A 15,719-nucleotide genomic window follows, 5' to 3' on the forward strand; every position below is an offset into this window, starting at 1 on the left:
AGGCAGTCTGGACAGCAGTCCAAGCAGCCGGTGGCTGCTTTTGTTGTTGTTGCTTGGGGAGAGACTGTACTCCTTGCTGCCCTGCAGCCTTCTTATAGGGCCCAGCCTGGCCCTGATAGGCTTCTTTCAATAAGTCCTTCCATGATTGGCTGGGGCTCTGCACAGCCTCTCTGGCTGCCCCACTACAGGCAGAATTCACTTATGCTGCCATCCTGGCTGCCTGGAACGTGGTGATGGTGTTATAACTCATGTAGAGGATGATAAAGTGCAGCCATTCCTAAACAAGACCTGTTAAACTGCTTCATCTGGGATGTGCAGCATGTGCTCCAGAGTGGATCGGCCCCCTAGAACTCATTATTGTTTTATTCTGGGACTTCTGCTGCTGTTGGCCCCATTGTCCATTTCTCGAAAGCCTCTTAGGCCTGGCCCACCCTCAGTGACACATGATTCACAGCCTCTGGCTGGCTGTAGCTAAACTTAGAGAGACAAGGTGGGCAAGGTAATAGATTTTATTGGACCAGCTTTTCCGAGTGAAGAGACAAGCTTTCGGGCTTCCACAGAACTCTTCATCAGGTCAAGTATACTTAATCCTGTTTTATACTGGCCCATGCAGGTGGCTGTTCTTATTTGTAGTCAGGGATGGCTGCTTTTTTTTTTTATTCTAATTATTTGGGGATTGATTGAGTTGTAGAGTGACTAAGCTTATTGATGCTCTAACGTATCCGTGATCTAGTTGCTGTGGATTTTTTTTCTTAAAAATCATTACAGCACATTTTTTAATTTGTCATCTGGACGACACTTGAGCAGAATGCAGCTGAACCCCAGATCTAAATTTTGGAAGACAGATTTATCCCCACATCAAAATTGAAGCTGTTCTTTATCAACCCAAATTTTACAAAGGTTTCAGATGCCCCAGAGTCCTTCATAGGATTGGGTTTTACCATGTAGCAGTCCTTGCACTGATCAGAACCCAGATGCTATTATACCAGAGGATGTGCTTTCCCTCTGCTGGCTAAGAGAGCAGCTGATCTGAATGCCCAATTATAGATACTGAATTTGACTGGTCTTTATCCCATCTCCAACCTCACAGAAAGTTGCAGCCCTGTTTCCTAATGATATTGACCGTCTGAGAAGAATGTCCCTGATCGAAGAAGGAGGAGTCAAGAGAATCAACATGGCCCATCTCTGCATCATTGGCTCGCATGCTGTTAATGGCGTAGCAAAGATCCACTCTGATATCGTGAAGACTCAGGTGTAAGTTAGAAAAACACTGCGGCTCGTGAATGAATTGCAAAGTACAGCAGTTCCTGACCCTGTTCAGTAAGACATCTGAAATCGTTACACTCAGGTTCACTAACTAAGATTGGAAATCGGGTTTGTCTGAGTCAGGATCAAATCAGCACAGTGCAGAGCAGGAGTGCAAAGCAATTGTGAATGATGCCAAGAGCAAGCCAGGATTAGCAATTGTTAGCTATTTGTGAATGCCTGTTAATGTAATAGAAATGGGCTGTAAAATTAGCCTTTTCCCCCTTTAATTCCTCACCATTGCAACTCCATCTAATGGTGCAGAAAGGGAGATTGACAGTAAGTGACTAGCTGAGGGCCCTGAGGTGAGTCGCCTGTTGTCAGAGCTGGGGGTAGAATTTGCATCTTCCACCTAATCCTGTGCTGTAAACGCTAGACAATGCTGTCTGTACGCATTGATACCCTCTCAGATAATGGCTTCACACTGAGCATGGAAGAATAGCCTCTCAGAATAAAACTGTTACCTTCTCCTTGTCCTAGATTCAAGGACTTTGCCGAGCTGGAACCAGAGAAGTTTCAGAATAAGACTAATGGGATCACCCCCAGGCGCTGGCTCTTGCTTTGTAACCCAGGACTGGCAGAGCTCATAGCAGAGGTAACTACAGTGCCTCTGTATGTATGTGTCCTGGAAGCATGTGGGAAAGAGGGCTTGGGCACATTGCAATGTGTTAAAATGGTAACCAGCTCTTTCTGCAAGTGAGACACCGTTTTGGGAATGCTCTCTGCATCCTCACTGAATGCGGCAGCTGGATGCCTCTGCATCAGTGAGGACTGCTCAGATGCACGTCTCTGGTGGGTGGGTGGGGGGTTTGATTTCGCCATGGGGACAGCACTAGATCCAAGAGCTGGAAACATGGGTGCCAACTTTCCTTCTGCCCTGAGGGTGCTCAACCCCCCCACCACCCTCACCCTGCCCCAATTCCACCCCCAGTCCCCGCCTCTTTACCACTTTTTCCCCCAAGCGTGCTGCGTCCCCACTCCTTCCTCCCCTCTCCCCAAAAGTCCTAAGCGCTGTCAAACAGCTGTTAGGCGGTAGGCAGGAAGCACTGGGAGCGGGAGGAGCGGGGACATGGTGTGCTCAGGGGAAGAGAAGGTGAGGAGGGAGTGGGGGCAGGGGGAGCTTGGCTGCCGGTGGAGGTGGAGCACCCACTAATTTTTCCCCGTGGGTGCTCCAGCCCCACAGCACCCATGGAGTCGGCGCCTATGGCTGAAAATACAGGAAAAAGGAGCAGCTCCCCTCCAGTTTCACATGCTAGTCACGTGGTCCAGCCTCAGACAGTGAAGCAGAGGTGGAGGGTCTCTTTGCAGAAAGAGTCACTGAGTGGCCCACGTTGTTAATCTCCATACCCTGATTCAGGGCTGGCATTTGGGGGAGAGAATTTGTATTGGAAACTGCTTTATTCATACTGTTTGCTCCTGGCCTGGAATATCTCTCAGCGTGCCTGGCTCCTGGCTGGGAAAACTGCCCAGACTGCTTTATGCCATCAAATGCCTGCTTGAAATATTGGTCCCCTATCTCATGAGAAGCTATCAGAGGCTTCCTGTGTTTCTCTTTCAGAGTATTCCTGCCCCTTCTCACCCTGCAAACACTCAGACTCTATTGTACTGAGGGGGGAGTTTGTTCACTAATGATGCAGCCAGAGTGAGCAGTGAAAGTGGGTTTTGTTTTTTAAAAAAATCCTTAAGGTTTATTTTTTCTTATTTAGGAGCTTTGGAGAATTGAAAACCACTTTGGGTTTCTTACTCTTTTTCTCTTTATAGGTGGTACAAGGACATGCACAGGACTTGTGCCCCAGTACACTTTCCCCAAAGTGGATAATGGCTGTGCCTTTCAAAATACTGCTACACATTGACAAACCCAGCATTCAGAAATGTCTGAGGCTCTGCATTTTAACTCCTAGTTTTGGAGGGACCTCTTAGGAGCAGGGACCTGTTGGATTAAACCCTAGTTAGGAGAGTCCAAAACCCCAAGCCACTCAAGCCCAGATCCTAGGCTCTTGACCCCATTGCTGGTGAAGCCAAGTTGGCAAATGTGTTTTGAAACTCTCCGCGGGAGAGGGATTTGAGGAAAGGTGGGGGATGACCTTGGACCTCTAGTTCCTTCAATTTATAATTGGCCAATCTTTTTCAAACCTTGTTTGTCATTTTAGTTTTCAACGTGTCGAGTTAAAATTTCTTGAACAAAAGTGCTGCCTGTAGAAAATACTGATTCCTCCAGAAGTTAGAAGACCACGTGTTCTGTATGTCTGTGTGGACTGAGCGAAATTTGCAGCACGTGTGTAAAAGGCAGTTCAGTAACTGTAGAGATGAATGTATTGAATGATTTTATTTTATTATTATTTAATTATTATTACTTATTACAGAAAATAGGAGAGGACTATGTGAAAGATCTAAGTCAGCTGATAAAGCTGCATAAGTTTGTTAATGACGATATCTTCATTCGGGAGGTTTCCAAAGTGAAACAGGTAAGGGATTATGGAATCTCTGTACGAGCCACGGGATGGTGTGAACTCGGTTGCGTGCAATAATGCCTTTTTTAACCGCTCCGCAGGAGAATAAAGTTAAGTTTGCCCAGTACTTGGAGAAGGAATACAAAGTGAAGATTAACCCTTCCTCCATGTTTGATGTGCATGTGAAGAGAATTCACGAGTACAAGCGTCAACTCATGAACTGCCTGCACATTATCACCATGTACAACCGTAAGTCACTCACCTGGTGTCTGTCTCCTTCAGAAAGACAATCTGACCCAGGCATGCGCTGATAGGTACTGAAAGACAGCAACACCTGGACTGAAAATGTTAGGTAATTTCGCATTTCCTTCCTCTTTTAGGCATAAAGAGAAATCCTATGAAGCCATTTGTGCCTAGGACAGTTATTATTGGAGGCAAAGTAAGTTAAACCCACTGGCCTTTGTTTAAGGGTAGTGGGGGTTTGACACTTTATGGGGAAGACTTTTTCAAAAGCACTTAAGGGATTTAGGAGCATAAAAGTTACACTGACTTTCAATGGAATTTTCGCTCTTGGAAAAATCTACCACTTGTGGTAGCGGCTGAAAGGATGCAGCCAAGTCAGAGCAAAGCACATACATAGAATAATGGACGGTCCCTGCCCAAGAGAGTTTACAGTCAAAATGACAAGATAACAAGAGGACATAAGAAACAAGCGGGCTCGGGTGTGGAGGGGAAAATGACAGGGTAACAAGAATAGGGTGTTCCAACAAACTAGCCGTGTGAGCACAATGGCAGTCAAAGAATGTGTACAGTTATCAACAGCCTTGCTGGTCTAAAGCCTGTGGCTCTCTTCTAGGCTGCTCCAGGATACCACATGGCTAAAATGATCATCAGACTCATAACAGCTGTGGGTCATGTGGTGAACAATGACCCTGTGGTTGGAAACAAGTTGAAAGTCATCTTTCTGGAGAACTACCGAGTGTCCCTGGCTGAAAAAGGTAACATCCTGTATAGAGCCGTGGTAGAGGCTGCACGTGCAGTATGGTTTGAAAGATGACGTAACTGCTATTACAATAAAGCTGCCATGTAGTTTTAGATCCGCCTATCTAATTGGGCGCAGAGTTAAGATTTTTCTTCCCTACCTAGAGCTTGTACGCTCTGCTGCTTATGTAGGACCCACAAGCTAAAGCATGGCTGGTAGGGTTAACAGCAGTTTCCTTTTCAGAGTGAAGGAGAGTGTGGGTCTGTTCTTCCACTTTATTACCTGGATTGACAAGCTCTAAACAAAACAAGGTCCTCTCATGGAATTTACAACTGTAGTTTGTCTCTCATAGCTGTGCCAACTTTGCAGGAGCTCTTGGAAGAGAGTTGAATCTTCTAGAGTTGGGTTACCTTGAAGATTACATTTCTGCACACATTGTGGTGGTAAAATAAACCAGAAATTCAAACAGCAAGAAAATCTCCTACACACGAACGCTGCCTAAGAACTGCAGAGGAGAATGGTCTCTGATGTAGAGTTCTCCAAGCAGTGTGATGACTTAGGGATGAAGCTACAGAATTCTAAAGCCCTGATCCTGCAAGAGAATCTATGCAGACCTCTGTGCGGATTCAGTGTTCCATCTACACAGAACCAGTTGTAGGATCAGGAGCCTAAGTTTGAAAACATGTATTCTGAAGAGTAGATATAAAAATTGTCCGTATTGATTAGGAAGGTTCAATAAGCTGTTATGTCCTGCCAATGTCTCTTTAAAGTCAGGTCCCAGTTTGCAGCAAACTTCTTGATCAGTGTAAATCCCTGGAACAAGGAGCCAACACAACACCAATCAGAGGATGCTAGTGGATGCTGCTCTTAAACTGGGCAGTGATGCCAAGGATGGATTCATGTTTAGACTTTCACTTGACTCAAATGGAATTAGGAATGAAGCCAGTAATTATGAACCTCTTAATGCATTTTATTGGCAGTGATTCCAGCAACCGACCTGTCTGAACAGATTTCCACAGCAGGCACTGAAGCATCAGGTACAGGAAACATGAAATTCATGCTGAATGGAGCCCTGACCATTGGGACCATGGATGGAGCAAACGTTGAAATGGCAGAGGAGGCTGGAGAAGAGAACTTGTTCATCTTTGGCATGAGGATCCAGGATGTTGAAGAGCTGGACAAGAAAGGGTGAGGTTCTTGTATAGCATTAGAGGCAGCATAGGCATGAGTTTACCTTGGCAAGGAACAAAGCCATTAGAAAGCAGTGCAACTTCTGAATACCACGTAGGTGGATGGAGCTCCCGTTAAGGGCTGTTGCCTCAAAAGGCCGACACTAGTAGAGGGCGCCAGAGCACTGGACTAGTGAATTAACTGCGGCAGTAGGTAAAATTAACTTTAGGATTCATCAGTGTTAAATTGTTAAAACTAATAAACATTTAAAATGGCGTGTTAAACATCTTTCCTCTCTGCACTTCAGGTACAATGCTCAGGAATACTATGACAAGCTTCCTGAATTGAAGCAGGCCATTGATCAGATCAAGAGTGGCTTTTTCTCTCCAAAGCAACCTGACCTTTTCAATGAAGTGACCAACATGCTGTTCCACCATGACAGGTAGGAAGCACCTCTGAAATATTAACTCTGGGGCAGGAGATGGCTTAGTGGTATCAGCATTCAGTTCAAAATACCTGACTTCCCTGGTATCAAGTAGAGACCCCAGCAGGGTCCATTTAGGTCTTCATCCTTCCAAGGATATGTACATAAGAATGGCCCTACTGGGGCAGAACAAAGGTCCATCTAGCCCAATATCCTGTCTTCCAACAGTGGCCAATGCCAGGTGCCCCAGAGGGAATGAACAGAACAGGTAATCATCAAGCAATCCATCCCCTGTTGCTCATTCCCAGCTTTTGGCAAACAGAGGTTAGGGACACCATTGCTACCCATCCTGGGTAATTGCCACTGCTGAACCTATCCTCCATGAATTTATCTAGTTTTTTTAACCCTGTTATAGTCCTGGTCTTCACAACATCCTCTGTCAAGAAGTTCCACAGGTTGACTTGTATGAAGAAATACTTCCTTTTATTTGTTTTAAACCTGCTGCCTATTAATTTCATTTGGTGACCCCCCACCCCCACCCCACAGTTCCTGTGTTATGAGTAGTAGTAAGAGATTTTTTCAGATGTGGCTTGAGGAGTTGAGATCCAGTCTCCTCCATGCAGTCCATGGCACTTATCTGTTTGCTGCAGTATCTTTAGCCAAAACTCTTTGGACCCCAGATTTGCAACGTACTGGCTGCCACTTATCTGCCTCACTGTCACGCTGTCCCTCAGAGGTGACTGTGTTTCAGAGTGCTATATTGATGGAAAAGCAGTTTTGGATCCTTTGGGGGTGAAAGGCTCTCTACAATTCTAATGTTTTAGAACGTGTTGGAATTGATTTTTTAGCAGTTTTTTATATTCCTATTGGGAACAAAAAACTGATGCATTTGGCCACATGCCTTTGTCACAAGTGTACACAGATGATGTTCCTCTGCTGTGAGGTTTCTTAATAGCCCTTTTGAATGGTACAGCCTGTATTTCTCCTAGAATATGTACAGTAAGCAGATGTCAGGCCAGGCCAGGCGGTGGGGTCTTTATCTCTTGGACTAAAAGCTGTCTGTGGCAGAGGATGCTGTACCTATTATGCGGGCAGCTACTTTGAAATTGTAGGCACTATGAGAATACATAATAAACGTTAATTTCCATGACATCTTACTTTCCTTGAATGTCTTTAGTGTACCATTGGCTTGGATAGTCTGTACTATCCCTCTTTGCACTGATAACGCGATACAGGCTAGGATGGGGGTTAGTTCTAGGTAAATAAATCAGACTTTCAAACCAGTCAGGAATACATGTTTTGTGAAGTATTTCCTTGTTTGTGTGTCAGTTGTCTGCTCTGAGCAGGGCAGACCAATGGACATTTTAGTTTTCTATTTAATATTAAGCAACTGTCACCCAGGTATTTAAAATGTCTGTAGGAGCAGGGTGAGTGACTTGCCCTTTTTTCTTTGCTCCAATAGGTTTAAAGTATTTGCAGATTATGAGGCGTATGTCAAATGCCAAGACAAAGTCAGCCAGCTGTATATGGTAAGAATGGGGCAGGGAATGATCCAGGGTGGGCTGGACTGTGATTGGATCCTTACTGCAAAGTAGCCTTTGGGGACTTATTCCCTACTGCAAGTTAGAACAGCTTGAAAGCTGCTCTTAACTTGTGCCAGAGCCTACTGGGTTATTCTGGTAAAGCTCCTGCAGTAACCCCCTGGATCTACTGGTTTGGGGGGGCAGGGAGAAGAGTCTACTGCATCTACCTGTAGTGACTTACCAGTTACTTGAATACAGCAGCAAATTTGAGTCACAGTTCTGAGAGACCAGAAAGATTCTTTAGAGCTGAACTGATGATAGTGACCTGACTTCTACCTGTCACCCCCTTTTCCTTCATTTGTGTGGCTGGGAGAGCAAGAAACTTGCCCTCTGCTGGAGGCTATAGCCTGCTTTTGGGGTGTGGGGGCTGCTCTGCAGACTGCTCACTGGGATCTCCATTAGCAAAAATATATTTGAGTCAGTTCAGAAATGGCTCTTCAAAAAGCTGGCCTTGTTCAGTCTGCACTAAAGCAGAGCAGCTGATCCTGAGCAGTGTGCAAAGCTGTGATATGTCCAATACTAAACAATGAAAGTGACCTTTAGGCATGTCTTCACTAGAAGAAGCTTGTGCTGTGCCAGCCACACCTCTCCAGGCTGCTGGCCTACACGTTTTTCTAAAATGGCCCTCACTCAAGCTTTAGACACTCTCCCTATAGCAATGCTGCTGTTCCCTTCAGGGCTGCTGTCCAACCATAGTCTTACATAGGAGTTTGCCTGTCCTTTCAGACACTCGGTAGAACAGATACTGTGCTAGGCCTTATCTGCATTCAAGTGCTGTGATCTGGTCTATCCCCAGAATGCGAAAGAGTGGACCAAAATGGTTATTAGAAACATAGCTGCCTCAGGAAAGTTCTCCAGTGACAGGACCATTAAGGAATATGCCCGAGACATCTGGAATGTGGAGCCTTCAGACATAAAGATTCCTCCACCTAATGAACCAAGGGATGTGGCAGATGACAAAAATCCCAATTGCACAACTCAACAGGTGAAGTTGTAGTTCTGAGAAGACTTCGCTGTGCAAGCTGTCTCTAGTACGGCTGTGGTGTAAGCATTGTTACATACATACCCATAACTGTTTAGTGGATATCCTTATTGTCTTTTCTAACACCTTGAATCACAGAAACCTGAATGTTAGAATACAACTGCTTGCTTTTGGTGCTGGAATAAAAGTGCCAATTGAAATATCCAGTGCCCTCACTGTGGTTTACTTTAGCCTGGATGAATCTACACAAGCAATCCCAGGTTCTGACTTTAGGCTTCTTTCTTGTACCTGTCAAGTCAAATGTTACATAAACTGTCACAAGGAAAGGGGGGAGGAACACAGACCTAAGGGCTGGTCAGCCAGCAGTAATACACTCCCTCAGGAGCAAGGGTAATTTAGTTTCAGTCTTAAGAAAAACTGACAGACCTCCCTTGCTGCACAGTAAGCCCATTACAAAGTGTAACTGCAACAGGCCCAGAACACTCCTTTTGAAACAGCCCTGACAGTTTAACTGTCAAGTCCTCACTCAGTCATCTTTTCCCATGACTGAGCATACACAGTTCTAACCTTTGATCACTTTTTGTTCTCCCATGGGTTCTAATTTCCTAAAGAACTGGACTTATCCTGCTCTCAGCACTCAAGGCCTCAGGAGTATTATCTCCCCACCTTAATTCAGCCCTCAAGAGCCTTTCCAGCCCTTCACTTCTGATTCTAAAATGTCATGGTTCATGGAGTTAGTTATTGTGGCCATGCCAACAGCTTAGTAACATCTTCCTATGAACACTGTTCAAATCATTACCCAGTAGTCATATGCCAGATATTAACAAACATCTTAGTAAGAACAAAGTGCTTGAAGCCCTCAGCATAGAATTGGACTTTAAGTGCTGACTAGTAACTTGACTACACAATGGGGAGTTTCACAGATGTGATGTCTGTTTAAAAACAAACCCACCATGGAGAGGTTTAGTTATCCCTTCAAAACCAGCTCAAAATTAAGAGCTGCACTAAATGTAAGAGCACTTTAGAAGGAAAACACAAAGCTTAAGGCAAACTATTGACTCTACCTGGGTACAGCTTGTGGGGGGTGTAAAGCTATAGTGCCAGTAGCTGGGTCTGGCTACACAAATGTACTCTAGTCCATTTGCTGATTAAAATCAAATTAAACTTTCTAATGTAGTTTTGTTGAGTCTCTGCAATGATGTGACTTCAGCTGTAAGTGTGCCCATGGTGATGAATGTACAGTGCAGTAGCTGGTATCACTTGCTGTTCTTCAGGAAGTCTCTGCAACAAAACAAGTGTAACATTAAACTATCCCAGTCTAATGGTTAAGGGTTTAATGCAGGGGTCTCCAATGCAGTGCCTATGGGGGCACCTAAATGCACCTGTCCTGGCCCATGGTCAAGCACCTACAGAAATGCTTCTGAAATTTGGTGGCAGTGCCTCTGGATGACATTGCTTATTGCCAACAAACAAACAGCATCAGAGGTGTCACTACTAAAATGCTGCTGAATTTCAGCAGATGCTTGACCACTGCCGTGGTCCTTTGGCTGGTGCTTGCCAGACACTGGTTTAATGCATCTTCCCCCTGAAAGTAGTAAGTTATAGACTAGACAAACTTGACCCAGGCTGTGCAGTTTATAGTTCACTGATCCTGTGGTATACTGATACAGAACTTATTCTGCAGGGCCTGGAAGGACAGTGATAGAGTACTTAGCCCAGCATTTGTAATCAAATTATTGAATGACCCTCAAAAGGAAGCAGCAACTTACACTTGCTAGTTTAAGGTGGTGTAGGCCGCACTGGAATCAATGCATCTGTAATACTAACCTGTGACATCAGGAGCCCTCAGCATAAAGTGATGCAAGGGCTAGTTAGAGCCCAGACCAGAGATCTCAGATGCAGGTTACAGGGGAGAAATAATGGTGGATTTTATTTATTGCATTTTCAGAATAGGTTTTCCAACTGAAGCTTTAAAACTGAATGTGAAATGACTACATTTACTTCATGTACACCCATGAACATGTACAGAACCCTCTCCTCCAATCGTGGTACAGCTCATGTGCCCAGCAACTGTCCAATCTGAGTTCAACTTAAACAGGGAGGGTTTTTTGTGCATGTGTTGCACTCTGTATAACATACTCCTGGGTGAATTCTACACATTGTCAACAATCATTCATTTTGGTAATTTTTCAAAATACCACTCAGCAAGTATGTCTAACAGTACAGACCAGTGCCCTCAGGAGTAGCACTTGACAAGCCAGTTCCTGTTTCTCTTCCCCTTCCACCTCAGAGCCTAGACAACTGCTGCAGAGGGAGAAACAGCACCTGATGCTGGGTCCCAGCCTGATCAGGAGTTGCAGGGCCCCTCCTTCCTTCAGGGCAGGCTGAGAACTACAGCTGCCACCTACACACCACCCCCCAAACCTTCTATAGTGATCTAAGTTGTATTTTTCAGGACCATAACTGCACTGTTATGGGGAAACTGGGTTTGCTCATTTCACATAATGTAAATAGGGGAGTTAAGTTCTAGGGAAATTCAGACAAGACATTAAAACTTGTACTGTATGTATATTAAGCTGTTAATTGTTTACACTGTACACAGCAGTGAATGTGTGTGAAGCAGAGGGGGGGGATATTTCCCAGGAAACACCTTGCTGCTAAATGAACTAGCACTCAGCTGAGCCCTCAAGGGTTAATATGCTGTTAATGTAGCCTCACACTTTACAAGGCAGAGGGAGGAAGCAATAGATGCAGGGCAGTAACTGCAAATACATCCCTGCAAAAAAACTGAATAGGATGAGCCCATACTCTCCAGCTAGAGCACACCACTCCCTCCTCCTGGGGGTACATGCATGGGAGAGAGAGAGAGACATGCATTGCCCTTAAGTACACTGACCTCACATCAAGTACATTGCCCTTTTAAGGGGATCAGACAGGAAGCAACAGCTTGAAGCAGGCTCTCCTCACCTCCAGCCCTGTCCCCTCTTCTGCTTTGTGGAGAGCAGGAGGACATTCTGATATCAGTACCCTTCTTCCCCCACAAGCTCCCAGGAGCAGCTCCATGGCACATGAACTGCTCTGGGAAGCAGTTAAGCCACATACCTTGGCTTTCAGGGAATTTTAAGGGGGCTGCCAGCCCCACTGGTTTTAATCCCCACAAGGAGGGGCCACTCTTCCAGAGAATCTTGCAAGCAGTGGACAGAGCAGGCAGCTGCTAAATGTTATCAGGGAGCATTACACAACTTTAAATGTTCCCTAACGGATCAGCAATGTGACAATATTAAGTGAGGAGTTACTGTATTTGCAAGATAGATTCTGCCAGGTCCAGCAACCCCTAGTGGTGGCCCAACTTAATTGCTGTGCAAATTCTACATCGTGCAATGATGCAGAGTTGCCCCATGACTAAAGTGCAATGTGCACAGACAGCTCATGTTAACAGTGACAAATGTACACAGCCAGCTGGTAGATCTGGAAGGGGGTATAGAATAAGAAAAGTCTGGGAACCTCTTGAATACAGTTTAGCTGACCAGTAGCACAGCTGTGTGTCACAAGTAAGAACATGATCACTGCTTACCCAGGGAAGCCAGAGGACTCTTCCCAGCAGAGTGACCAGGATCTACACAGAGGGTGAGGAAAAGCAACAGGCCCAGTGACTAGCATAAGCCTTTTCCCAGGGTAAGTTTTCCTATAGATTTGACAAGGGAGAGGCATCAGCATTATCCCCACTTGTAAAGGAAGACACGAAGGGTGAAAACTGTGCTAAGCAGCAGCCCACACCAGAGCCTGGAACAGGACACCGGACTCTTCCTGACCAGCCCCATGCTTCCCCCTTCAAGAACTGATGCTAAGGCTGGGAAGAGTGAGTTACGATGGCAGGCAGAGCTACTCAGTTACTACAGGCTCTTGCTTCCCAATAGTCACTCACTCAGATGTCCTAGTCTACAAGCACTGATGGAGACTAACTTCCTATTCAGCCATGGAGCTAATCACAGCCCTGTGCACTAGCCTATCCAGTTGTGGGGCTGAGGTCAAGGCCCTGGCCCATACACTACTTGGCTCCTCTGTTAAAGGGGCCAGTTGTGGTCTAAAGCTGCAAACCCCCTTCTACCTCCACAGCCTGACAGCAAATGGGACCTAGCTGGGTGCAGACCTGGGCAGGCTTTGAGCCCATGACCTGCAGTGAAGAGGGACACTTGCCCTTACCCACCCCACAGAACAAGTTATGATAGCTGAAGAGTCACCCACTGGCATTACTTACTTCACAATGGCTGGCAGTTCCGGGTCTAAACAGATGTTTTCATGGGCTAAGCCTAGCTTCTCCGGAAAGACAACAAACTTGACCTTGTCTTTGTTCTCATAGGAGTGGAGAGCAATCTCAAAGAGCTGGGGGGGGGGGGGGGAGAGAGAGAGAGAGAGAGAGAGACTGTCATTTAGGGTACAGTTAAGGGAATTCTAATGGCTTCTCTCTATAGGTAGTTTTCATGGCCTTCTTCACACACCAGTATGAGCACTTAACGTAATCCCTTAACTCCCTGTAACCTAGGCCAGTGCTGTTAACCCCACCTCACAGATGGGGCAGAAGGATGGGATCAGGCAAGTCATTTGCCCAAGGTCAGGCTGCGGTTGTCTTGGGAACCGAAGCTGAGTCACCTGCATAAATCCAGTGCTTTATCCACTAGACCTGCTTCTCTCCTTTAACCACCACCTAGCCCCCTGCTGATCCAGTTTCATGCACATAAGGGGTACACTCACTTCTCCCCCAAAGTAGCTAATATTAGGGGGGGAACAGCACTGAAGGTTCCAACAAGAGTTCTTTAGCATGCAGAAGCCTTGTTTTGGGCTACAAGCTTCAGATATTGTCACTGAGCTGTAATATCAGGGTGTTTCCTTTGATAAGAGCCCTATAATCCCTTTTCCATTGAACCAATCAATTCATACACTTCCATTTACTGCAGCCGTGGTTACGTAGCTCATTGAACATGGGGCATGCTGGCTTTTTGAACACTGCTGTTACATCAGGCTTAAGTGAATGAACTTGATTGCTTTAAACTAAGGCTGTCAAACAATTAAAATGGCAATCAAGATTAAAAGTAGCTGCTATTAATTGCACTGTTGAATAGAATATCAATTTTAAATTCAGCATAGAAGCACACCCCGGGGATGGGGGTTGCAGCATGAAGGGGCACAAATACCTTGCAACATCAGCTGCTACAATGCCATGTCAATGCTGCTTCTCGCTTTCATGCAACATTGTAAATAAGCAGCTGTTAGCATCTCCCATAAATGTAAACAAGCTTGTCTGTCTTGGCAGTTAGCTGAAGTAGTAGGACTGAGTAGACTTGTAGGCTCTAAAGTCTTGTGTTGATTTGAGTGCAGTTGTGTAAAAAGACACATGTAAGTTGCACTTTCACAATAAATTCCACTATAGCACTTGGTTGAGGTGAACTGAAATACTGTTTCTCACTATAAATATTTGTAATTAAAATATAAAATGAGCACTGTACACTTTGTATTCTGTTGCAACTGAAATCCATGTATTTGAAAATGTAGAAAAACATCAAGTTAGCAGTACAATTAAAACTGCAGTTAATCTAGTTAATCACTTGTGTTAACTGCAATGGCTAGCCCTAGTAGCATTACTCCCCCTGCCCCCCCCGCAAGCATAGTGCAATACCAGGTTCCTCTCTGCAAGATACTTCAAGAAAAATGTAACCACCTCCATGAATAGCACCTTCACCTTCCATGGGGGTGAATATCAAGGTTAAAGACCAACAAAGTAGATCTCAAGGTTCCTCTATAGCCATGAAATGAGTGAAAGGTCTTTCAGAACTCAGTAGAGACAAGAGAAAGGCCCAGATAGTTACTCACTTCTGAGGCAGCCTGGATGCCCTTCTCTACCTGGAGTCTGGTTAACAGTGTTCCAGCCCTGCATCATGACTTGAGCTTAGATCTGACACACACACACACTGAGGTAGGATTTCTCTGAACTAGCCTGCCTGCCTAAGGGGCCAGGTGGACACACAGCTGTTCAGGCCACAGCAGCTGTTTCCAGGTTGGAGTCAGCTGGATAATGCGAATGTTCAGTAGTTGAGGGACATGACAAGACTAGCCTCCAGGGTACCTGTCATGAGGGGAATTAAGAGATGTTGGAGGGGAAGAGGTGGCTATAGCAGAGTAGCATGATAGTGTGGGCTGTTAGCAGTATCCTGTAAGCTGCACAGCAGCCTGTTTAGCACTGCACAGGCACTCAGGGAACCCACCCACAGACCTGCTCCAGAAGGGGTGTCCCTCCCCAGCCACGGGGGCTCAGGGAGGGGCACCCTCCTTCAGCCCCAGAGTTACCAGAGCCAGAAGAAGTGCCTCTTCTTCTTCGAGTGCTTGCTCATATCCATTCCAGTAAGTGTACGCGCCGCGAGTGCACATTCGTCGGAGAACTTTTACCCTAGCAACTCCAGCGGGCCGGCAGGCCGCCCCCTAGAGTGGCGCCGCCATGGCGGGTGATATATACCCCTGCCGGCCCGCCCGCTCCTCAGTTCCTTCTTACCGGTGTCGGTCGTTTGGAACTGTGGAGCGCGGCATAGCTGACCTCCACGTCCCTAGCTTCTCTGTTCATTAATACAGTTACAGTTATTGTAGTTTATTTAGTATATATAGTTGTCGTTATAGTTATAGTATTGTGTAGTTATAGTTAGCGGGTTCGGGGCTCTAGCCCTCTCGCGCCGGCGCCGGGCGGATGCCTGGTTCGCCGGGATTCAAAGCGTGCTCGGCTTGTAAAAAGCCGATGCCCACCAGTGATCCCCACGACGCCTGCTTAAAGTGCCTG

At 45.8% G+C, this 15,719-nt stretch overlaps 2 protein-coding genes across 3 annotated transcripts in view; one reads left to right on the forward strand and one right to left on the reverse strand.

The window, feature by feature from the left end:
• The window catches only part of PYGL (glycogen phosphorylase L), a 33,280-nt gene extending 24,182 nt beyond the window's left edge, over positions 1 to 9,098 (forward strand). The window contains exons 11-20 of one of the 2 annotated variants that reach the window (XM_032775546.2): positions 1,091 to 1,254; positions 1,786 to 1,900; positions 3,669 to 3,770; positions 3,857 to 4,004; positions 4,136 to 4,194; positions 4,612 to 4,753; positions 5,757 to 5,925; positions 6,215 to 6,349; positions 7,794 to 7,860; positions 8,711 to 9,098. In XM_032775546.2, coding sequence (XP_032631437.1) covers positions 1,091 to 1,254; positions 1,786 to 1,900; positions 3,669 to 3,770; positions 3,857 to 4,004; positions 4,136 to 4,194; positions 4,612 to 4,753; positions 5,757 to 5,925; positions 6,215 to 6,349; positions 7,794 to 7,860; positions 8,711 to 8,911 — 1,302 coding nt within the window. In that variant the 3' untranslated portion in view covers positions 8,912 to 9,098. Of the gene's footprint in view, positions 1 to 1,090; positions 1,255 to 1,785; positions 1,901 to 3,668; positions 3,771 to 3,856; positions 4,005 to 4,135; positions 4,195 to 4,611; positions 4,754 to 5,717; positions 5,926 to 6,214; positions 6,350 to 7,793; positions 7,861 to 8,710 lie in introns of both variants that reach the window. The other variant, XM_032775539.2, reaches the window with a different exon arrangement.
• Positions 9,099 to 10,082: 984 nt separating this feature from the next.
• ABHD12B (abhydrolase domain containing 12B) overlaps positions 10,083 to 15,719 on the reverse strand; it is a 36,443-nt gene continuing 30,806 nt past the window's right edge. The window contains exons 12-13 of the mRNA XM_032775556.2: positions 13,155 to 13,279; positions 10,083 to 10,177 (exon numbers count right to left, since the gene is read on the reverse strand). Of these exons, the coding sequence (XP_032631447.1) occupies positions 10,153 to 10,177; positions 13,155 to 13,279 (150 nt within the window). The 3' untranslated portion in view covers positions 10,083 to 10,152. The remainder of the gene's footprint in view (positions 10,178 to 13,154; positions 13,280 to 15,719) is intronic.

This window comes from Chelonoidis abingdonii, chromosome 4 (genome assembly GCF_003597395.2).
Source record: "Chelonoidis abingdonii isolate Lonesome George chromosome 4, CheloAbing_2.0, whole genome shotgun sequence".
Taxonomy (NCBI): domain Eukaryota; kingdom Metazoa; phylum Chordata; order Testudines; family Testudinidae; genus Chelonoidis; species Chelonoidis abingdonii.